This window comes from Alosa pseudoharengus, unplaced genomic scaffold (assembly GCF_046254945.1).
Source record: "Alosa pseudoharengus isolate Yale_2024_CS ecotype anadromous, Long Island Sound unplaced genomic scaffold, YU_APseudo_1.1 YU_APseudo_1.1_scf_12, whole genome shotgun sequence".
Taxonomy (NCBI): domain Eukaryota; kingdom Metazoa; phylum Chordata; class Actinopteri; order Clupeiformes; family Clupeidae; genus Alosa; species Alosa pseudoharengus.
The window spans coordinates 17,358,508-17,384,230 of NW_027468587.1; the positions used below are offsets into that span (position 1 = coordinate 17,358,508).

General features: G+C 41.1%; 1 protein-coding gene across 1 annotated transcript; it reads left to right on the forward strand.

Moving 5' to 3' along the window:
- The first annotated feature begins 447 nt into the window (after positions 1-447).
- macf1b (microtubule actin crosslinking factor 1b) lies at positions 448-11,094 on the forward strand. The gene is made up of 22 exons (XM_076281248.1): positions 448-453; positions 1,323-1,424; positions 1,511-1,675; positions 2,126-2,281; positions 3,069-3,266; positions 3,396-3,524; positions 3,821-3,991; positions 4,506-4,661; positions 4,967-5,173; positions 5,612-5,731; positions 6,241-6,410; positions 6,594-6,753; positions 7,052-7,246; positions 7,402-7,527; positions 8,244-8,387; positions 8,618-8,806; positions 9,229-9,343; positions 9,598-9,764; positions 10,026-10,188; positions 10,431-10,585; positions 10,701-10,775; positions 10,957-11,094. Exons 1-22 carry the CDS (start codon positions 448-450, stop codon positions 11,092-11,094), a joined length of 3,207 nt encoding a protein of 1,068 aa, XP_076137363.1.
- The last annotated feature ends 14,629 nt before the right edge of the window (positions 11,095-25,723 follow it).

Below are 25,723 nucleotides of genomic sequence, written 5' to 3' on the forward strand. Positions count from 1 at the left end.
TGGACATGATTACATCTTATTCTATCTCTTCTCTTCTCTGCGTATCTTTTATCTTCTCTTCTCACTCTTTTCTCTTCTCCTCTCTTCTTTTCTCTTCTCTTCTCTTCTCCATCATCAGACACTCCGAGAGGACATTGACGGCCTGCAGGGAGATCTTGACACTCTTGGCATACTTGGAATGGAGCTGATGTCGGCTTGTGGGGACACGGATAAGCCCGATGTTACAAAGAGCTTGGATGAGGTATGTGTTCCCATAAAAATGGCAAAAAAAAAAAAAAAAAAAAAAAACTTACAGTTGAAAATGAAACCTAATGATGAGTGTAAGTATGAATGTTCTATCTGGTGTTTCAGCTGTACAGCGTATGGAACAACCTGAGTAAGATCTGGACTGAGTGCCACAGCAAGCTGGAGGAATCACTACAGATGGCTTTACATTACCAGGACACCATGCAGGTATGTGCTATCTGGAAATGATATTCTATGGTGTGTTACTGTATATAATCCTAAATTAACAGCCATGAAATGTATGATTTTCTTGACCATTTCATATAATCAATAGTGATTGACTTTGAATCTGTGATCATTTTCTGTCATCGTTCATTTTCTTATTTTGATTTAAAGCTTAAGACTCTGTTATGCATCAGACACAGTTAAAATGTTGCTGATATGTGGTTGAACGATTTGAAAAGCTTGACAATATGTGCAACAGGACACTTTGAAGCTACATTAGTCAACCGTATATGTTGTCATATTTTCCCTTCCCTGCAATCTGTCTTTGCCAAATAGAAGTCGCTTTTAATTTGAATGTGTTTGGCACAATAAAGGCCTAGGCACCCTGTGGTTAATGTGATGTGTATCTGACAGAATGCAATATTCTGCCAGTGGGCAACCGTCCTATGAATGATCTAGTCTATGAGCCATGCACTTTAGACCATGCTTGTGGAGTGGAGTCAACTTCTCTCCTTTATCCAAAAGCAAAACATTGCCTTCCTGCTTTGAATACAGATATAAGCAATATATTCAGAAACCATTATGTTTGCATTTCCTTTGCCCAAACTGCAAATGCATTCTATCAGTGTGCAATACCAAGAGGTATTATCTGTCATCTGCATGTAGGACCACACATGGTATGATGTACGAGGTTTGCAGTGTGTAATCATTTGAAGCCCTACAATAGATTACAACTAGAATTGCGGTTCCGAGGAACTGCAAGAGTGGGTTTGATCAGGGGCATGGAACTCAGCCTCATATAGTAATTCAGTAAATATATATATTTTTTGTATACATTGTGACCTCATGACTTTTTGTTTGTGCCCTCTCAGGGGCTGTTTGAGTGGCTTAAGTCTGCAGAGCTGAGGTCTACAGAGGAATTTCTGGTGGGATCTGACCTGGGATCAGTGAAAGACCAGCTTTGTGATTTGAAGGTAGGTTGACTTCAGAATTCAGAAATACACAAGCCATGAGACCATATAGAGATGGTGCTTGTCTCACCCTGTGCAACCATCCACAGGAGTTCAAACGGGAGCTGTACCAGAAGAAGATTGAGATTGAGAGTCTGAACCATCGTTTTGTATGCCGCCTGTCTCCGGGCTCTGAGCGACCAGGGTCGGTCTCACCACTGTGTGACTTCCGTCAGCGCTGGGACAGCCTGGAGTCTGAGACCGTGAGCCGACAGGTGAGGTCACATCTCACAGAATGTCCCTAATGACATGCGCTTGTCCCATACCCAGTCCTTGTCAGTATTCAGTGTCAAAATATGTACATTTTTGAATTATTTACTAGAAGGTATTCATGAAATCACATCTCTCCAATCATAAAATCTGATAGATAGATAGATAGATAGATAGATAGATACTTTATTGATCCCCAGGGGAAATTCAAGGTCTCAGCAGCATACAGACAACACATACACATTCTTTAACAGCAGAAAACGTAATTATAGTATATAATATATATTAAAGTATATTGCAGCTGCAACACTATTATACTACTATATTGCAGCTGTTATTGATGTGTTGCGGTTGTGTTGTGGTTGTGTTATTGATGTGTTGCGGTTGTGTTGTTGATGTGTTGTGGATGTGTTGTAATAGTGTTGAGAATGTGTTGTGGTTGTTTGTGCTTACAGCACCAGCTGGAGTGTGCCCTGCTGGGTCTGGGTCAGTTCCAGAACACGCTGGACGAGCTCCACTCCTGGCTGTCTCGCACCGCCGAGCAGCTGCAAGGCCCCCGGCCCTTCAGTATAGACCTGCAGACCTGTGAGATCGAGCTGGCCAAGCACAAGGTACGGAGCATCAGTGGTGCTCTTTCCTGGCAGTTTTAACTTGCTATCTGCACAGAGAGAAGAATGAATGCTGGAGTGTATCAACACAGGCTCAATTTTGAGAATAACCCTTTTAACCTTCCAACCAAGTTTTGGTAGAATTACATCTTCTCCTGTGATAGCTACATTGTTAATTTGATGCCCTTACTACTTCATGCTATCACACACAAAGGGCATCTGATCACACTCATCACTTCTGCAATTCTCCAACTAATTTTGGGTAATTTATCACAATTGGTCTGTTAAAGTTAAAGTTGACTGGTATTTAATAGACAAGTTTATCTAAAGCACCATTTGCAATGGCGGGTTCGCTGATGGGACCCAGGTTGACAGACTGATTACCATAGCGCTACTCACACCCAAAAAACACATTGGTATGTGTGTCAGATACAGGCTACACATAGAATAATGGGTTACACTTTACTTGACAGTATCGACATAAGAGTGACATGACACTGTCATGAATGTGTCATAAACAAGTCATAAACGTTTATGACATAACACTTCTGTCATTAAGTGTCATTCGGTTTTTGTCATAAAGTTAGGGTTAGGATTAGGGTTAGGGTTGGGGTTAGGGTTAGGTTTAGGGTTCATGTGTCATGACAGTGTCATGTGTTCATGTCACTCTTATGTCGATACTGTCAAGTAAAATGTTACCGAACAATGTATCAAAATGATCATGATAATCATCAGTCTGTGTTTAAGAGAACATCCTCCAGCAACAACGCTTTCTCTGTGTCCCTCCCAGGTGCTGCGGAATGACGTGATGTCCCACGTGCACACGGTGGAGCAGCTGAACCAGGCTGGCCGAGGCCTGCTGGAGGCTGGCTCAGGGGACAGTCCCCACGGCCTGCAGCCTCGTCTGGAGGGCCTGAACGAGCGCTGGGAGTTTGTGCGCTGCGAGACCGAGCGCCGGCAGCTGGAGCTGGAGAACAACCTCAGCCAGGTGGGGCCTCATACATGCGTTATATATACACAGGAAAAAAACAGACAGACACACATAGATAATCACATGCAGAAACTGACGCTTGGAGACATGGCCATACTCTTGTGTTAATCTGTTCATCATCCTCAGGTCCAAGATGTTACCATGGAGATCCAGGACCTGCTGCAGTGGCTGGAGAATACGGATCTGAGGTTATCCTCCAGTAAGATGGTGTGGGGAATGCCAGATTCAGCCAATGAGAGGCTCAATGCACATATGGTAATTCCAGTTCCACTGATTGTATTTTTTTTCAATGATGTAAAAGGCTGGGTTTTAGAAAACACTTGAATGTGATGCTTGTTCATTCCATGAATTCATGTAACCGCTAAGCATTGGTTGGTCACTCTACTCCTTGGTTCAAAATGAATGGACAAATGGTTGATCATTAATACTGTGGAGGCCTTCTGTAATGTTGCTTATTATACATTTTCTAGCTATGCTCTTTGCCTATTAGACCAAAAATCCAACATGGTCTAGTCCTGCTAAAGTGTCTCTCTCTATCTCTTCCCTTTTAGGAGCTGTGTACTGAGATGGAGTCTAAGATGCATGCCTACACAAATGTGAGGAATGCTATCCACAGGATGTTGGAAGCGAGCGATGTGGCCCGAGGTTCAAGCACAGAGCACAGTGTGTGCATCCTAGAGCAGAAATGGAACACTGTGTATGCAAAAATGCAAGAACGCAAGGTCAGTGGGATTGCACTGGAGGCTGTTTCTTCTCAGCCACAACAACATTAGAATATTCAAAAGCATGTGGGTCAAGATGTCCTGTTAAGAGATATATGATGTACCCGTCTGGTTCCAACAATGTATACGTTGTTTCTGCACTACTCTAACTATTCTCTAGGTTTGCATGATTTTCAAGTCATTGCATTCTGTTTCATTTACATTTTACACAGTGTCCTCGACTCCCAACGTTTTTGGAAACAGAGTTGTACCATAATGAAATGTACACTGCTGGTATATGATATTGTGAACAATCTGCAAGTAGCCTACAGTATTTTATTTAAGCCTATGATATTGTAAGAACTCTTCTACTTGAATATTTGCGATGCATTTGGTGGCTCAGCCAACAAACATTACACAGCGCCATCTAGGGGAATGGAGAATTGCAGCAATTACAATACTTTGGCCCTGTGCATATTAGGTGGGCTACACATAGTTAACTGAACTTGGACTTTTGCTGGTTCTTGTCTACCAGGCTAAGTTAACAGAGGGACTGAGTTTGGCTAAAGAGTTCAACAGTAATGTGCAAGACCTGCTGAACAAAATGGCCAAGTGTGAGGACTCTATTGGATATTTATCATCTCCGAGCTTTGTCCTGGACACCATCTGTGGCCAGCTTCTGGATCATAAGGTGAATACAAGAGTGAGTGAGTGAGTGAGTGAGTAAAATGAGTGAGTAAAATGAGTGAGTAAGTGAATAATTGTAAGAGTGATTGAGTGTTAATGAGTGTGTGAGTAAGAAAATGATGGAGTAGTACAAGGTCCTGAGCTACTGTAGCTATATATGTAAATTATTAAGTTAATGGGTAAGTGATGCAATGTTATGCAGAGAGAGTGAAAGAGAGGAAAATCTGTGTGTGTGTGTGTGTGTGTGTGTGTTATACAGTGAGATTAACCTAATCCTCGCCCAACTATTCTGTATGCACCATAACCCAGGTGCTGGTGAGCGAGGTGCACTCATATGGAGAGAGGAAGACAGCCATGGAGAACGCGGCGTCCAAGCTCACTGAGCTCAGTAGGAAGGAGGACTGTGATGTGGTGCAGAACCTGATCATGACGGTGCAGGACCGCTATAGGAAGCTGCACCAGCGCACTATGGAGAGAGGCAAGATGCTAGAGGAGGTCAAGAAGCAGGCCAAACAGGTACGACAGCAGACAGGACACGCTTTTGCCGCTTATAAAACACGAGGTGCTCTATGTTTTCATAAAAACGTGGGCGCTTTTCCGCTTGGAGTTGGAACTTTTTTTCAATTCGAGGCACTCGGGGTGCCTCCGCAAAGACGAGAGGTACAGCAGGAGCGAAAAACGTGAGGCGCTCTGGGCGCATGAGTGGCGTGCAAAACGCCTCTTCACTGCATAAACTGCATCCTCTCTGATTGTTCCCTTATACAGGCTGTGAGACACTATCACATATACTGCCTGTCACTAATCACTATCGTAATGGTGTGGTTCTGCTTCAGCACTATGATTTGGTTCCCAACATTCTGTGTCAAGTTTTGCTGTTGATAATGACCAAGGGTTTCTGTTTGACAATGGGATAATGTATTGTTTAGTAACTTCACTTCCTGTTTGGCTTTGCAGTTTAATGAGTCATGGCACCTCCTGCTGGACTGGATGACGGAGGTGGAGCAGACTCTGGACACTCATAAGGAGATCGCCGTGTCCCATGAGGAGATCAAGGAGCAGCTCACACAGCAAAAGGCACAGCCTGCTCCATCCACTAACATACTATGAATATACTGCGTTATATATATATAGCAGCATCTGTACCTGTGATTCAGCCTGTTCCATCCACACACATACTATGGATATATAGAAGCATCTGTACCTGTGATTTAGCCTGTTCCATCCACACACATACTATAGATATATAGCAGCATCTGTACCTGTAGTTCAGCCTGTTCCATCCTCACACATATAGAAGCATCTGTACCTGTGATTCAGCCTGTTCCACCCACACACATAATCTGGATGTGTAGAACCACCTGTACCTGTGATTCAGTAGAACTTAACAGAAATGCTGTATTTATGAACCTATTTAATCCCAGGTGAAGTATTTTTAGAAGTATAAAAGCTCAACATGGATTTTAGAGTATTATGAATTTATTTAATCCAAAGTGAGGTGCTTTAAGTACATGGCCTCTACTCCTTCTTGAATGTATATCAATAAAGTACTAAAAATATTTCTATTTTTACTGGTTTACTTGTAGGAATTCCAGAAGCTTCTGAGATCTAAACGGCCTATGTATGAGGCCACTCTGAAGAATGGACGGGCCCTACTGGAGAAATCTGTGACCGTAAAGGACAGGCAGCCCTTGGAGAATATGGTGTCTGAGCTCCGAGACTCGTGGGATACCATCACTGGGAAGTCCATGGAGAGGTCAGGAAATTCATGGCTCATTTTGAATGTTTTGATAGGTCATTCATTGATTTATAGGTCATTCATATTCATTTAGAATTTTTTATTATTTTATTCAGTACATTGAAAAAAGCTAAATTACATAAACATAATTGTACATAATTACATAAACATAAATGTAACTTAAATGTAATCCATCTGCAGACAGCACAAGTTGGAGGAGGCTCTGCTGTTTTCAGGGAGGTTCAGTGATGCCCTGCAGGCTCTGAATGACTGGCTGTACCGGGCAGAGCCTCAGCTTTCGGAAGATGTGCCAGTCAGGGGAGAGAAAGACATGGTCAATAATTTAATCGACAAGCACAAGGTGGGATCAATTACATTAACCACATTTTCAGTCTTTATGGTTAATTGACTGTCTATTATAAGTTAATGTGTAATGAGTAATGATCAAAATATGATTAATTATTTGTGGTGTAACTACTAATAGTTTGCTGACTCTCCATAATTGGCAATAAAAAAAACATTAGGAAAGTTTAGAATTTTATAATTTCTTAATTTAGTAATTTTCTCATAACATTGCTGAAAAATGTCATCTTAACTACACCATTAAGTGTCCAGTGAAAATCTCTAACGTCTCCTCTCCTCCCTTCTCCTCTCTGCAGGTGTTCCAGAAGGAGCTGGGCAAGCGCGCAGGGTGCATCAGGACCCTGAAGCGTTCGGTGCGGGACCTGACGCGGGGCAGCACGGCCGACTCCCACTGGCTGCAGGAGCAGATGGAGGAGCTGGAGGTCCGCTGGGAGGCCGTGTGTAAACTGTCCGTCTCCAAACAGGCCCGGCTGGAGGAGGCTCTCAGACAGGTACACAACACAACACAACACAACACAACAATGCTCAAATTCATAGTGCTAAACACCGCACAGAAGGATAAGCACCCCCTCCCACCCCCTCCCTACTCTGAGCTGTCTTCTATATTGATAGAGATTCACTTTTGTCTTATTCTTGTGTCTCATAGGCAGAAGAGTTTGATACCAAAGTCCACTCTTTCCTGGACCAGCTAGCGGATGTGGAGAGGGCCCTCAAATACGGAGTGATCCCCGAGGAAGAGGATGCTCTCCTGGAGTTCTGTAAACAACACAGGGTGAGTAAGGATTTCACCATCATCTCAGTAACCAGGCAGAATGGTAGTAAGTTATGACATGTTAGCCTGGAAACTAGCCCCAATTTAACCCCACCCACAGAATTTGAGGTTGGGACATTCGGTCTGGACTTGCTCCATTGACAAGCCTCTATGAAAACTTGAGAATTGTGTGGACCAATCAAATTGTCCAGGCAGGCTTTATACAATGATGGACAGATGAGCATCGGTGCCTATTCATTCTCGTGACCTGAGCGCGCTTCGGTTGCAGCAGTAAAAATCTAGAAGTTTATGTCACTATCATGGCTGTTGTACAAGATATTGACAGTACAATAACTTTAAATGAACTGAAAACAGTGATTAAGTTTTTGTCGAAGGGTGTGTTGGCTGTTCTCACAACAGCATTCACAGTAGGCTCTTTTGTTGCTCTGAGTGGTTTGGTTTCCCAATTATGTGCAGAGGCATTTTTCCCCCGTATTGGTTGAAACATGCCCCATAATCACCTCCCAGTGCTCCGATTCCAGACTCAAATTCTGAATAGAATGTTGAGTATAGCTACGTCAGGCTATAGGCATGCAATATTTTGGTATGAACTGTTAGCAACTATTCAGATTTGTTTTAATGAGTATAAAGATTTGGAAAAGAAAAATAGTAGTTTCTTTTTTTTTTTCAGTGGGTTGAAATGTTACTGTTATATTCCCTTTCCCCTTGTTCTGTAGGAGTCCATGAGTTCTCTGAGCTGCCAGGAGATGGAGCTAGAGTGCATCCGTACTCTGGGAGAAGAGATTCTATCCTCCTGTCACGCTGACTCTGTCATCACCATCAAGTCCTGGATCAGCGTCACCAAGACACGCTTTGAGGAGGTGAGCACAATAGAATTCAGAATCTGTGCTATGTCATTTGAGCATGCTTAGTAGGATTTTATTATAGTACCAACTGTGCCAAAGTTGTATACACTTACCATGGATGCAAAACAGTCACGCATAGTGCTTTAAAACCCATTAAATATCATTATCTCACATGAAAGAACATGAGCAAGAAATACCATGCCGCATGTCCCTGTATGGATCTGAGGTGTATCCTGGTCTCTCAGGTCCAGTCATGGGCCCAGCAGCAGGGAGAGAGGATCCAGGGCGCCCTGTCCACCGTGGAGGCCGAGCGAGAGGAGGTGCAGAGACTGCTGGACTGGATCAACTCTGCTGAGGAGTCTCTCCACCTGCGGGACCAAGAGCCTCTGCCTGAGGACATGGAGCAGATGGAGGAGCTCATCACTCAACATGCGGTACTGACAGACATTACTAATCACACACAAAAGCATTGTGTTATAGTAGGTAAACTGACCAATAATAAAGACAGACTCCAGTAGTTGATTAATGTACACTACTAAATCGCTTCTCTGTTCCTTTAAAGTATACAGTATATTCAGAGGTTTTTATTTCTACTAATCTTACACACTGTCTAAAGATCATAGATTATGAGCAAACTATCTGTGGACACTGTTATCAATAATGTATTGTCAAGGTTAGGGTTAGGGGTTGGGTTTGGCTTCGGTAAAGCTAAGATAAAGCAATAGTTCAAGACAAAAACACACTTCTAAACTTGTTAGTCTTTGCTGAGTAGCTTAACTCATTATAGCAATACAACAAGTGCCCCTGTTTAAATGGCACACGGTTGATCTGAGGGCTCTTTCACCCCTTCCTGTAGGTGTTCATGGAGGAGTTGAATCGTAAGGCACCCGAGGTTGAGAACGCCACAAGGTCCTGCAAACAGAAGCACATTCCTAAACAGCAGGCCTCCCCCAGTCGCAAGACGCCAACCAGTGAGTGAAAGTTCAACCAGCTTTCAGTTATATCCATTAGTATTCATAACGTAGCATCATGTCAGTTCATAGATGCTGTTTGTGTTTCATTGTACTTAGTCAAATGCAAGCTGTAAGTAACCTTTGGACAGAAACTGTTTCTAGTAAAGCCAAGATAATCGCTTCGTTTCCAAAGACCACAGTTAATCTCTCTTTTCCTCTCTCTCTCTCTCTTTCTCTCTCTCTCTGTGCGTTTTGACTTGTGCGGTTTGCAGGGAAAAGAGGCGCCCTGAAACCGCAGCCCTCCATCACACTGCCATTGGAGAACCTGGAGCCCCACACCCCTCATCTCTGTCAGCTGGTCAGCTGCTGGCGACAGCTCTGGCTACTCGCCCACACCAGACAAAACAAGCTGGACGAACACCAGCAGAGACTCAGAGAGGTGCCTAGATCCGCACATGAAACAATATATGTATTTGCACAGGCATTCGCTTCTTTATGCAAATGGTGAGATAGAACTATTACTGTGAGTTATATACAGTATTAAGTCCTTAGTATCATCCTCTACAATCCATAGTGTAAGGACTGCTCAGAGACACTCCACTCGCTTATTCAAGGATTTTATTAAGGGTTTTAAAGCCTGTGTTGTGTGTTTGCTTGACATTTTGTATGTATTTTCTTACGAATTGTGTCTTTTGACCAGTTGGAGGAGTTTGCTAACTTTGACTTTAGTATGTGGCGCAAGCGCTACATTCAGTGGATCAGCCACATGAAGTCGCGTATCCTGGACGTCTTCCGTGGTATTGACAGGGATCAGGATGGCAGAATCAGCCAGAAGGAGTTCATCGACAGTGTTCTCGCCTCCAGTAAGCATTCTCTTATTTCAAAATGTGTGTGTGTGTGTGTGTGTGTGTGTGTAAAGTGAACCGTGTGTTTTGTCTGTATGCTGCTTCAGGTCTGCTGCACCCTGAAGAAGCATACAGGCCAAACTCATTTCTTGCTGTCAATAAAAGGTCTGCAGTGTGTGGTGGTTAGGGATTTCTGTTTAGTGATTTATCTCAACAGAACTGTAGAGTAAACTGTTTATTTGTCATGTTTGTTTGTTCAGAATTCCCCACCAATGTACTGGAAATGAATGCCGTTGCCAACATCTTTGATCTCAACAACGATGGGTACATCGACTACTATGAGTTTGTGAGCGCTCTTCACCCAAGCAGAGATCCATACAGGCGGCCATTCGATGTAGACCAGATAAACGAAGAGGTATCTGAGTGATCTGATAGAGCACTCAACTATTTACCCACTCAAGAAAATGTGCAGCCATTACTACTGTGTAGTATATCAGATGCCCATTGGCATGTTCCTGTGTGTTTTATAGGTGAGCAGACAGGTGTCTCAGTGTAACTGCCCGAAGAGGTTCCAAGTGGAGCAAATAAGTGCCAATCGTTACAGAGTAGGTGAATTTTTGGGTGTTTTTTGGGGGTTGGGGTGTTTGTTTGTTTTTGGGTGTAGGTGTTTTTTTTTTGGAATCGTTTGAGGTCTGTAGTGTGTTTCAGCTGTATGAAAAAGTTACATCTATATGAAGTCTCAAATAATTTTATTTTTCTGTTCCCTCTACTTGCTGGTGTGTGTAGTTTGGAGACTCTCAGCAGTTGCGTATGGTACGTATTCTGCGCAGCACCCTCATGGTTCGTGTTGGTGGAGGCTGGACAGCTCTAGATGAATTCCTCGTAAAGAATGACCCTTGCAGAGGTACGTACAACCAGATCTGATGATGTTCCCCACTATTTGGTAAGATTAAAGTACGTAACTATGTAATCTAGGAAAGTGTATCATAAATATTTAACTAATCCTGATGACTGTCATTGCTCATGTGAGTGCCGAAGCACTAATGAAGGGTACGGTACTCTCTTTTGAAGATAATCTTTATAATCCCAGAGGAAACTTTTGCTTCTCATTTGTATCCCTTCTGTTGCTAAGGAGGCAAAATGGTGATTCTCTTTTAAGGATCATTTAAGTATTACTTTTGTCACAATTATTTCTCCTAATTTTGCCTTAGGAGAAATAAAACAAGCAAAAGATGAGACACATAGCAATAAGACAAGTAGGAGTCACATAAGAGATATTAGTTTGAGAAGCAGGAGAAATACAGGAGATCTCTTATATGTTTGAGTGTAGTCTCACTTACAACTTGTTTCTCCTTAGGAGAAATAATAGAGCAGATGGAGTCACATAAGAGATCTTAGTTTGAGAAGCAGGAGAAATACGGGAGATCTCTTATATGTTTGAGTGTAGTCTCATTTACAACTTGTTTCTCCTTGGGAGAAATAATAGAGCAAATGAGGAGACATTGCAATGAGAAACTGTTGAGAAGTAGGAGTTACAATTGAGATATCAGTTTGAGGGTCAAAAAATAGGGCACTCCATAGCATTTCAAACTTTTATTTTAGAAAACAAAGCAAAAAAGTTGTACTTTAAAAATGGACTTTAAGCAATGGGAGCTTGCACAGTTGCACTTTAAAATGGACTTCAAGCAATGGAAGCATGTTAATGCCTTGATATGTTCTTTTTATAATGTGTATTCTTATTTTTTTTGTGTGTGTGTGTGAGAGTGTGTGAGTATTATTTTTAAAAGCTGCACAAGCAAATTGCATTGTACGGACCAACTGCACAATGACAATTTAAGTCTATCTATAAATCATACAACATGGAGAAATGAACTAATAAACAATAACATAAACAAACTGAACTTGTGCCAAAGCGTGCCATACTGTGTACAATGGTGGATGAAAGCGTGGGCTGGTCAATCTGCGTCTTTTATCCTGGTGGTGGAACCAACCAAAGGGAGGAGGGAGAGAAGAGCAGAAAATAGAACATTGTTAGTTTGTGAGCCACTCAAAAATACAAAGTAAGACATTTGTTTGACCGTCTGCTTTAATAACTGTGGGAATTTTGATACAGCACAAAGATCAGACACACCTTATTAATCACTTAAACACAGAATGGGGGATGTGATAGCTACCACTCACATTTGCTATATGTTGCCGAATTGAAAAACAGATTGTATTGATATATTTGTCAAGCTTAAACAAGTTTGTTGAATTCCCTCACCTCATCTAGTGAGTAAACTGTATTGTCAGGCTAGGATTAACCCCTATCCAGCTTACCACTAGGCAAAACCTTGTTTTGGTTGGACTAAGCCTATTCAGTGTAAAAAAAAATGGGCATCTGAAAATAGTTTAGTTCAGAGTCCTGATGTCAAAAAAGTAATTTGGGCAATTTTTTTTGTCATCTGGGAGCTGGCTCCATAATCAGAACGCATAACAACTAAATGCAGCGTTGCCTTGTTTAGTTCTGATAGTGGGTTTCAACAGGAACATTTCTCCTGTGATCAGTGAGGTTTAAGTGATGAGTATTGCTGGAACATGTCACACAGTCTCATTGAAGGGCAAATCTGGTGTAAACTGATTCAAAGCCTTGTTGTTCGAGCTCACCAGGCACTGTCCAAAGGACAAAGAACAATAAAATGTGTCATAACCTAGACAAGTTATGGACAAGAAAGTAAAGCTGACTCAATATGGCAAAAAAGCCTTCGGTATCTTTTTTCCATTACAGGGTTTCCCCAGGTTTGACCACCCCAAATAAGACTTTTTTTAAGACCTTTTTAAGACCACTTACATGAAAATTAAGACCTACATCACACCCATTATGCGGTTGTAAAACACCAGATCAAATCCATAATGACAATTAAAACAACACTTCCCCATGATGTGCTGTCCTCTCCTTTCGACCGATTATGTTGATTCATTGCTGGCGGTGCGAAAACCCAAAGTATTGTTTGCGCATATCCTAAGAAATTAGACTAGTGTAGTTGCCACGATACCAAAATTTTGTTTTGATACCGATACCACATCAAGAATTGCGATTTCGATACTTCTAAGATAATTCTTAAAAAATGTATTTGATTTGGGGGCCCAGAACACCTTGACATCATCAGTAATATTGAATATAGTGTTATCATTCACACCAGTGGGCATCCTAGATTCTGCTTGACTCTTTCCACACACACAGAAAATTATGGCTTATTTCATATGTTTCTATTTCATATACCTTCGAATTCATATAAAGTGTACAGTTAATGTATAGTATTTTTTAATCTGCATAATTACTATTAATCTGCTTAATTGCTAAACATATTTAGTCATTTGAATACTTAATATTTATTTTTAAACTATTACACCTAGGCAAATTTTAATGTGGTGTGTAGGCCTAGGTGTAATTAAGTGTTTGTCACTTTAAGAAATATGTGAGTAATTACTGTAGCCTTCAGTCTCACAGTTTTAGGCTAGTGAATAATAGTTGCACATAATGCATAAGGATATGTGGATGCCATTCATTGTTGTCTGTCATTAGATAAAATAAATGTAAATAAAAAACTATCAAGTTCATAGAAGGGATCATGTTCAATAATGATTTTAGCACTAATTACGAATGACATACATGACCTGAGCTAGCAGAATTAGTTAGCAAGGAGCTCTCTCCAGATGTAAAAGTTTGCAACGGTTGCGCTGCCTATTTCTAAATGACATTAAACCCAATAGTAGACCTACGTACATCTCATAGCCTAGGTAGGTTAGCAACACAAAGTTGAGAGGTGCAAGTGAGCAAATCAACTTGATATTAGCCTATTATTATGTGTTACCACAGAATCACTTAAGCTAAACTAGCAGCCATGTCTCGCTGTTTATGGCACGACAGCTGCGCATATGTGTTTGAGGAGAAAAGACGCACAGCCACAGGCTTGGGGAGGAGGTACTAGAAGCATGCCTTGTGCACACAAACAAGAACACGGTCATTCTTAAAAGTATTGATACTAATAAAATTAGGTATTGTGACAACTGCTAATAGCTATTGCGACACTTTTGTAGTATCGGTGCACCGTGCAACACTAAATTAGACGATCTCTGACGTTAATCAACCCCCTGTTGAATTTTCACATTGTTGTTGTTTTTTCCTATCCTAGAAATCTAGACGCACCCTAGCGGCGGCAAATTAATTTGCTCAGCCTGTACGTCTAGTATCAAACCATAGGGATTTCTATTGGCTGACGCCGTGGACGTCATCCAATCACAGCGCTCTATTTTGTTAGAGAGTCTGAAGGCGGGCTTAACAGGATGGCGACAGTCCTGCGACAGTGAACAACAAGGAAGGTGGCTATGGCAAACGAAGATCAGTTGTTTGAATCGGCGTTGGCGTCAACTTTGGAGGAGTTGGACTTGTGCTTTTCTTTGAAAGTTGAGCAACACAATGCACTTAAGTCATTCCTTTCGAAGAAGGATGTATTTGCCGTTTTACCGACCGGATACGGATATGGTCTACTGCATGCCTAGGCAGTTTGAAAGACAATTCTCTGCCCGCCCCTTGGATTAAGCGAGGTGAATGGCTCGATTCCAGACTATACATTTCAATGATATAGGATGGCCCGCCAGGCTAGTTTTTTCCCCCATTTCACCTTGCTTGCAGGCTAGTATAATTAAAATTGAAGACCTTCGTTTAAAAAATTAAGGCTTTGGCAACGGAATTTAAGACTTTTTCATACCTTACTTAAGGAACATGACATTTAAGACCGTTTAAAGACTTTTAAGACCCCGCGGCTACCCTGCATTATGTCAGGAATACCAAAAGTACTTCTATACGGCTCTGGGCTATACTTCCCTGTCCATAACTCAGAATTGGCTGTGCCACATTTTCTTTTTCCTATGAACAGCACACAGTGATTTCCAACAAAAGCTATGGATCAATTCATACCGGATTTGTCCTTTAAGTGATTTGTAAACAAGGAGTGCTTTAGGGTCAATCCGGTAAATCAAAGACAATGACTCAATATTACATCTAAATTAGCCCAAAACATTTAGCTCTGATCACTCAAGAGACACTGACAATTGTCAAGAACAAAAACAAAATACAGAAAATACAGTATACACCAGGGGTATTCAATTAATCTTCAGCGAGGTCGTTACGGAAAATTTCCTCAAGCAAAGGTCCGGAGCATCATAATGTTTAGGCTATGTATATGTATGTATGTATAATATATATACAGGGGCGGAGCCAGAGGGGTGGCTCCTGAGATTCGATTGGCCAGCCCAGGTGCCACCCCAAATCCTAGTCTACGATTGGCCATTAACATGGTGTAAGGCGGGACCTTTCTTGATGCACTTGCAGCAGTGTGAAGTGTCAGACGTCAGAAATGTAAGTGGCAAACACACTTGCCTTTATTGGCCTGCGGCACAATTGAACTACGGAACGAAAGGTTTCCCCGATCAGGAAATACTCCTTAATACGCAACTTTGTGTAGGCTTAACAGAGGTAGCCTAAATATCGTGCCTATGATGATGACAGCTTAAAAAAACCAAAAAACATTTATTTCACTTGTCTCGCTGGATTGAAGGCAGAATGTGGGCTGTTGCGCAAATAGATGAATGAGGGTCGGGAGATTCCGTTAAAAAAACCTAACATTTTGCTAACATTTTCTCCATTATTATCGTAAAATATGTCTCCATGCAGGGCAGGGCTGGTTCTAACCTAGGCTAGGCTACTATATTTTGGGTGGGCTGGTAGAAATTTTGGGTGGGCAACATAGCAAAGCTGTCAAATTGGATCAAAACTAACATAAACACAAAACAAACACAAAACAATCAGTACTACCTAGCTTGAGTTGCTGCAGCCAACAGCCAGGGATAGGCAGTATGTCTGATACATGTATGTAAAATACAAAATAGTATGTTGTCATTTTTATTTTATTTAGTTGGAAAAAAATGGCATCATATTTTGTATCAAAATACTTTATAGGTTTGTAGTTTAAAAATAGTGCCAAATTATTTTGGTAAAACCAATAACCTACTTTTGGTGATGTGATTATAAAAGTGCAAAACAATGAATGCAGCACTGGTGCTGACTTGTAATTTGTCCAGAGTTGTTGTGATCAGAATATTGAGATTCAGGGAGATAAGTTTCTTGAGAACTTTAGTCATCCAATTCAAACACATGGAAGTCATCCAATTCAAACACATGGAACCGGTTATGTGGTTGCCCTGCAAGAAGTTGCACCATGTGCAACGTGCACAATGTTTGCACACATCCACAATACACTCCTTCATACCAACCACAACCTAAAGTTCTCAAGAAACTGATGATTAATCATCTAATCGGAAGACATGGAACCGGTTATGGTTGCCCTGCAACAAGTTACCCCACGTGAAAATGTAATTCATAATTTGCCCAGACTTGTTGTAGATAGGCAAAAACTCCCCGACGCACAGTGGAGGGGAGTTGCCTCTGCCCAAGTTCATTAATTTCGTATAACTGGACACACCTCGAAGGCCGTTATCCCGCTTATCACCCGGTTGCCACTGTAAACACTGGAAACACGCGGTTCTGTTTAAAAAGAAGCTCACTAGTTCAGCTTGTTGTACAACTTTAGCATGGACAGTTAGCTTGTTTACAGTTGATTCCATTGTTGGGAAGCCTGCAACCAAAAGATTCTAGAGCGCTGCAACCGTTGTCCTACTATGGTTGTTATAGTTACCATTCATAAGCATTGATATGGAACGGTGTCCTGTTATTCAGAATTAAAGGCCACCCGCCAGCCAATCAGAAAAAATTATTCTCTCCGGGTGATAACTTCTATGAACAGACCTCCGTGTCGTCCTTTATCCCTTACTTAAACAAAAGTGAGAACATATTGTGGGGAAAAATATACTTACCATTTTGGTACGCTGTTTGTTCAGCAATTTGATCTGATGGTCGTAGCGTAGTCTTCCAATTTTTTAAGAAGCTGCCGGCCTCTTTTCAGTGGAATTGAGCTGGAACCAGTTTAAACCAGTGGCAATAACGTTAGCTTCGTCATCTTGACTGACATCCCAAAGACATTTTAAAATTCCGTGCATTTTGGCTACAGCATGGCTTAACACCATTCAAAACATACAGACTAAAGCTGTATAAGGCAAAGTAAGCTAACGTTAGCAACGTTAAATTGTCTAATGTTAGCTTTATATACAAGCGGCACAGCCAGTCTTACAAGTAGCTAACATTAACTAGCTAGCTAACTTTATGTGCTGCTTCGTCAGGTTGTTCAATGATATATTGAGTCTAAAAATATGCAAGAACGTTAGCAAATTACCAAAATGTTAATGTACCTTCTCTGAGTTTTCTGGTGGCAAGTTCTGCACAATCCTTCATACCCACACACCGTTTCACTTGGTTTCACTGGGCGCCAAATCTAGACTGCATTTTCTCAGGGTTGCCAACTTTGGGTGTTTGGCTGGAGTGAGATTTTGTGAAGTCATAGTGCGTGTGCGTTAAATTTTTCCCTAAACCTAATTTTAAAAATGTCTGTCTCCTGACTTTTTTGCTATGTACAGTATAATCCCTGATTTATGTTTTTTTTTTTTTTTTTTTAAACCTAATAGAATGGAAACGTTTCTTCAAAATGTACAATTAAATTATTGATTGCACTTGAAAACAAGACCAGTGTGTTAACCCCGTGGCATGGAAGGATTGACCTACTGGGCCCCTGGGCATGCACAGACATGAAAAGGGCCCCCCTGCCCACCTGAAAAAGGTAGCTCAGCAGAAAAAAATGAAAAATAACCCCTTAAATGATGACTTCTGGCGAGTTTTGTGGAAAGAAATGGACAGATTGAGACTTATGAATGTGTGCATGAGTGTACATATGTATCAGGGATGGAAATAGCCTAAAATATTTTTTTCCACCTACCATTGTGGCTGATGGATTCCAAAGTCTACCAGCCACTAGAGATACAGTATGAACATTTGATGAAAAATCATGACCAAAATGATCACGGTTATTGGTATTATTGCAATATGATTAAAATGTGCTGACTTTTTTTCTAAACCTACCATCAATGTTGGACAGAACTCATAACTGGCCTGCCCTTCATGCCCAGTATAACAAATCTAAAGGTCAACAGACTATAGTGTAATAAAAGTGGTGTGGCTCCTTTAAGACCCAATCCACTGGTGTGAGTTCTGGAGCCATCCAACTTTATCTAACTCTATACTATCCTACATCATCTGATTTTAATATTATGTCTAGGCTATATTTAACATTTAACATTTATTTTCTATTTGGCCTGTTATGAAATTATGCATTGACCAATATAAGCACACTTTTTTAAGACACTTAAATACATGCATGCTTAGCATTTTGTGAAAACAAATCATTATGGCTACATCGACTCTTAGCCATGAGCTGTATATCCTCTGATTTTAATATTTACACATATGTAGGTATTTAAGCAGAGCTCAGTTTTAAGACACTTAAGCCCAAAATTGGAGACCATATAGAAATTTGCTACCATTTCAAAACCGGATTACTCTGGAATGACTTATTGTACAGGGGATTGCATTACACCTTTGTGTTCGGTAAGGTCTGCTGTTTATTCTGGTTTACGGTTTGTCATGTGTGGAACGAAAAGTTTGTGAAATATTCCTCCTATATGAATTGAAATGAGCGCAGAGCTATAGTAGCCTAATATGATTATTTCTTGAAAGTTAATTTTCTCGCGAACCGTTTATCGCAGCAAATAGCCGCTATACCTTATAAAAGATGAGAAAAAGTTATTTCATGTGATGTCTGTGAGGCTACTTCGCGAGTAGTTCCTAGAGAAGAATGGGCGGCCACACTTTATGTCGGTCTGCCTCATGTCTAAATAGCAGCGTGTTCCGTGAAGGTGTCGCGGACCGGATTAAACAGTCAGCGAATCAACAATCAGAGAAAACTGCGCTGAGAACGTTGTAGGCTGATATTAGAACTACCTGCTGTTGGTCTAGACATATGTATGCCTTAAACTCGTATCCTGTGATTTAGAAACAATGCTGTGGTCTAGTCTAGTCATCAACAAAAAATGAACGGATTGCAAAAAAAAAGAATGGATTTGGCGTGACATTTCTTGAGTGTGCGTGAGAGCGTGAGATTGGTGCTGAAAGCGTGAGTGTCACGCCAGATGCGTGAGAGTTGGCAACCCTGTTTTCTGGTAGGAGTCTTCTGCACGCGAGTTTGTCACGTCCGACCATCATAGACCTCTGGAGTCTAACTTGATTTCTCTAACTTGCTAACAAGTCGCAAGTTAGCTCTGGGGTAGCAAAAATCAAATTGTGCCGCCTTCACGTACCATTGATTATAATATCTACTCGAAGGTTGAAGACAAAAGTGCATTCAGGAAAACGTCTGCGTCTCCGATTTCGTCGTCTCCCTGCGCGAGAATTTAACAGGTGATCTCCTTATATGGGCATAGATGGCAGCTTTTTTGTAGGCGAACTTCAGAGGTCTGTCAGAGCATCGTCATGTGTGGTGGTCACATCACATGGTTAGGCCTACTGTTTGCAAATGTGAACTTGAAAATATGTGCAATTAAAACAAATAAGCCAATGAAAATCATTTGAGAATTGTTGTACAACAGCTAGAGCTCTTACAGATCAGACTAATTTATAAAACAAATAGGTCTGGATGAGCATTACATTAGTTCACTTAGAGAGCTCTCTGATGGATAAGCCTGAGTAAAATATGAGATATAAATTGAGCAAGTCTGAGTATTGTATAAGCCTTTGCTGAGATCTCTTTTGTAAATCAAAAAAGGACTAAACTGAGATGACTAGAATGAGAACGGTTCAAGCTTGTGAAGAGATCTCTTTTACAGAACTGATGGAGCCTAATCTGAGATTTACCAAAAAAGATCTGAAATGAGAATTGCATGAGTTTACAGAGAGAGCTCTCTGGTGGATCAGCCTGAGTAAAATATGAGATGTATAAATTAGACAACACTGAGCATTATTTAAAATATTGATGAGATCTCATTTGTATATTAAAGGGAGTCTACACTGAGATAACTTAACTCTTTTGCTCCAGAGACAAACCTGAGAAGCGGGAGACAAAAGCAATAATCTCATTTTTATATCACTGTGATCTCATTATTGTCTAGGAGAAACAATTGAGAAAGAGAGGAGCTCTCATTTTAACATTTTCTTTCCTCTGGGATAGTACAGTACAGTAGGCTATTTATTTATACTGCAGTGTGCCATAAAAGGACATCGATCAGGTGGTCCCCACTTCAGGCAAATGGAGACATGATAACTATGAGATAACCCCAAGGCTGTAATCATAGTACGCTTTGAAGGGGACATTTTCCCCCCAATATTCAAAAATATTATTACTCAGTATTAAGTAGTATTACTCACTGTTGTCCAAAATAATCACATGTTACAAACTGGGAAATAGTATGCTAAATGGGTAAATAACTGGGAAATGGTATGCTAAATAGGTAAATAACTGGAAAATGGTATGTTAAAAGGGTAAATAACTGACAGAGAAAGGGAGTGCAGAGGTGAGATGATCTCAGTTGATTAAAGTAAAGTGCGGTGAATTGAAGAAACCTGATTACAGAAAATTGCTGGGAATGCTGAGAGAATGCTGACTGGCCGTGCACATTAATCCTCTCTGGAGCCATCACTTACTGTATATGAAAGTTGTAGAATACCATGGAATAATGAAATACCAATTGAAAAAAGATTAAGTACAGATTGGTCATTATTTCTGAGAAATTACGCACTGCCTTCTCTCTCTACCCTTCCACTCCTGTAGCATTTGATCAGTGCTCTCTTTAAGTTGAACTAGGGTAGTGCTTAACTAGTACTAGCTACTACAAACTATTGTTATCTAGAATACATTGAACACTGGAATATTGTTTACATACCGGTAATCACATAAGATGAACACAGAAATGAGAACAACAGTATTATTAGACATTGTTTAAAAGAAATCATATAAACATATCACCCCATGTGTTCATGGATTTGTACATATAATAGAATGGCAGGAACCCCCCCCAAAAAAAAAAAAAAAAAAACTCCATGACTCCATGGCTACGGCCTTTAATAAGCCATTTACTGTACATCCTACTCTGGACTCCACAGTGAAAGGGCGGACCAACCTGAAGATCAAGGAGAAGTATCTGTCCCCGGACTCGTTCGACACGTCGGGCCTCAGACAGGGCTCTAAAGGGCTAACGGTGAGCCGCTCCAACTCCAGCCTCAGCCTCTACAGCAGTGCCTCAGCCCCCACCAGCCCCCTCACACGCAAGGTGAGCACAGCGCACCGCACCGCAGCCTCCCAACCCTTCCACAACACTAGTCTTATTATGATTACATATACTGTAGTTACTTAGTGCACATTTGGACACATTTTATCCAAATCGACTTGCATATGTCAGTTATATTACAAGGGCCACTGTCCCCAGAGGAACTTGGGGTTAAGTGACTTGCTCAAGGGCACAACGGTGGAAGCCGGTTATTGAACCCACAACTTTCCAGGCTACTGCACGCTAGCCTATTATCATACCATATGATCATCTATTGTTGTTTTATATGTGATAATATATTGTTATTTTGTTGTGTTCTAGTGCTATAATATTGTTATTATGATTATTGTTATTATGATACATGATCATGTTTAACAACCTGTTTAATTGTGAATTTTCGGGATAATATATGAACATATTGTGCCTCAATCGTATTTCCACAATGACTTGTATCTACCTAGAGCTTTAATTAATGCCATACCAAGATCGGTAGCTGCTTAGGGATCTGGCGTGGCTACTCCCTCCTCCAAGACGCTAAACTGGCCAAACTCCTTCATGCTTCAGTTCAGAGAAAACATTGTTTTATTGACTTGACTTTTGCCTTGTTGTGGCTCAGTCATGAATCCGCCAGAGTTTTGGGCAGGAAAGACCATTTTCCACTCGTTGCGAGTTACGCTGTCACTTGTTCACCGAGGGAACCTGTAAAGGTGTCTCTGACTGTCAGGTTTTTCCACCTTCTGTCTCGCGCATCAAGACTTATGCATCTTTGTTTCCAATTATTCTGCCCCGTGACTTTGTGGAGCTCCCATTGTGTGTGGTGTCACAGCCGAAGTCGTAACACGCTAACATTATTTGCCTGCTGGGCGTCTTGCAGACTCTGCTGCGGAGGAGTTTCTCTGGCGACCGCTGCGTCCGACCCAGGAGCTCCATCGCGGCTCTGGGAACAGAGATGTCATTCCCCTCTGCAGGGGATGATGACTCACTCTCACCCTCAGGTTCGTGCTCTGTCTGTCAGGCAGGAGTCTGTGGTAGTTCTGAATTGATTCCAGATCAGATTGTCAGATCATTGTTCTGAATTAATTGAGTGAGGCACCTTTTTGAGCAATGTTGTCAGGCAACCACATAACCAGTTCCATTTATGCTGATCGGATGATCGGATGATCGTGACGATCTGCCTACTGATGAACAAAGTTCTACAGAAAAGAAATTGTTGCCCAATATCAGTGGGAACATGGCAGAACCACAATAATGTGGAACATTGCCCAGCAACATTCCTCAAAAAGTTGCTCCATGTGTCATCAGTTTAGGAGGCTGTATGTGTATTTTTTATAGATATTAGCACCATAATATGAAAGAATACAAACCAGTGCCATTTTCATTTGAGCTGACGACTAATGTTTCAGTCCATTTTAGTCTCCTATAATCTACAGTATGCTTCATGTGACAGCCATAGCACCTCTTACATGTGCTCTTACTGGATCAAAAATCTTCATGATAAAAACCACCACCATCTGAATTCTTTCAAATCCATCTGCTCATATTAATAACAGTTCAGTGACCACACTGAAACTTAAGTATTAATCAGATGTAAAGAACTTTGTGCCAGCCAAAGTCTTCTCTGTTCAGATTCTGGGTTATAGTGCCTTAAGTGTTCAGAGATGAAGATGTTATAATCTTAAACTTGACTCTTTCAGATGAAGCTGAGAGACCTCCAACATGAGGCCCTCTAACCCCACCCCAACCATTACCACCACAGTGACCAAGAGGCCATGCCACACAGCACTGCCTCAGTAGCTGGGGCCACTACACAAGACGCAAGAGACCAAAAGGGAAAAGGCCTGAATGACCTATGAGCCTAACAGAGCCAACAGATTTTTTCCCCCCTAAAGCTCACTGTTAACCTCAACCTCCCGGATCCCACCACATGATGCAGATTTCTACCGAGAAGCCAGGCAGTGGACCACACATTGAGTCACTGCTTCTCGTTTCTGCAATTTTTTTTTGTTTTCTTTTCTCGTCTGTGGGCCTGGCCTGATGTTCACGAACATCTGGCTAGGGTTTTTATTTGAACTGGAATTAACAGAATTACCCTCTCTCCCTCCCGTCAGCCGTGGATGTGACGCTCCAGTCTTGGTCTCCTGCAGGGGCTACACAGTATCCTGGAATTGTGAAATGCGTCATTAGTGGAATGTATTGCATGGGGTCCTTGTCGCATGTTGCTTCGGGTCAAAACCACACTGTAGATTATGTAGCGTGATTCTGATATCAGATCTGTGTTGTGGACAACCATGGTTTCCCCCTCAGTGGTCCTGTGGTGAGGCAAAATATTTTGATGAATTCAACATATCTTCTCAAAGACACTCAAAACTCTGTCCTCCCTGTGGTTTTTATAAACACCGCGGGTTACTCAAGCTTCTCTGTGTGTGTGTGTGTGTGTGTGTGTGTGTGTGTGTGTGTGTGTGTGTGTGTGTTTATCTATGTGTGTGTGTCTGCCTGTATGTGCACAAGTGATACAACTGGAAATATTATGTGCTCACTTTCATTCCCTTTTGAGTAGAAGAGTTCATGAGCTATGACAAATTGGTGGTAATGCTCAGAGACTAAACTGAATGATGCCCTGTGAGCATTGCTACACTGATGTCCTTTGTAATTCATGTTTATAGCAGTTTTGATGTTGACGGTGAAAGTGATTCTTATGGTTGGAGTTGATCTGTACTCTTTTGTAGAACTTCCTCAGGTTTGTTGATGTCCTCTCATCTTTTTGTTCTTGGGACCTTGGAAGGCTTAGAAAACACACTTAAAAAAGAGTATTTGCTCATTTTCCTCCTCAGTGTCACTGACTGGGCCAATGGATGGGTGCTTGCCTGAAATGAGCATAAGATTTTTGCACTTTCCGTATGCTTCCTTCTCTCACTTCAGCCACATCTGACTGTCAGCTGACTGCCGGTCTAGATCTGTAGCAACATGTTTTAGTTACAGTTCTTTCATTTTTTTTAATGACTGAATACCATTTAATTTGCTTCTATTAAGGCTAACTCTCCATATTTCACTATATGACACATCGTCAAGTGTGAAGACTCTCTCTCTCTCTCTCTCACACACACACACACACACACACACACACACACACACACACACCCACACACACACACACGTCTGTCCGTGGGACTCACACTGTACGTATCCTCAGCGCTATATGCCAGGCAGTCACACTCTCTACCTGTGTTTCCAAACCAAAAGACGGCACTCGTTCACCACTCTCACCACTGCAGTACATTCAGCCTCCAATGACGTTCAAACCTGCCTTAAACTGAACTGTGAACAGCTATGTTTGCATTATGATGTGTGTGTGGGATATGATTATGTAACTACTGTGACTTGGTTAACTGTTCACGGACTGGACGTAGACCTGTTCAGATCAAAGTGAATAGTATTTATAAATTGTCTTCTTTTTTTGTTTGTAGTATACAGATACCGTTTTATCTAAGAAGATAAAGGATTTGAAACATACACACTGTTTTGTTTTTGTGATGAGTATTTTCCTCATCTCTCAGTCCATGGTCACTTCATTCTTCATGAATGTTGGGAATTTTAGTGCTACTGTAAGTAACAACACTGCAAAACTCCACTGCTATGCACTCTATATCTGTGTACTGTATCTGTAACATATTCCTATTAAGCTTTCGACTGGGTATCTGTTTTCAAGTGATCATAGGCGAATGTTACTAATTACAATTGTGTGTGTGTTCCTTGTAAAATAAACCTTTTTGATATAACACTGGATTTTACTTAGCAGTGTGACTTCTATTTGTTCTTAAGGAAGTGTAGCCTTCCTCTTGTATGAAAACTAATAAGAAGTTGCTTACTTCAGAATCTTAAACACAACATCATGTGGATAATTAATAAGGTAAAATGCCTTTGCACTGGCTGTTTTCGGAACCCAGGTGCTGGTGATATGCCGTGATATCAGAATTCACGAGTAAAGAGCATTACCGCAAATCACTGTCAAACTTATGGAACCTCACAGCAAAATAAGTTTTTGCTTTGAATAAACAATATTACACCAGTGTGTGGTAATGATCTTTACCCTTAAAATCATTTGGATAATATTGAAGCCTGGTTTTGAATCATATTGGTTTAAATAAACATCAATGTTTGTTTTTCATTTATTTGTTTTTCATTGAAAACATTTGTTTCAAAACATTTCCAACACAGAGGGTTGGCAGAGGACAAAATGTTGTTTTTT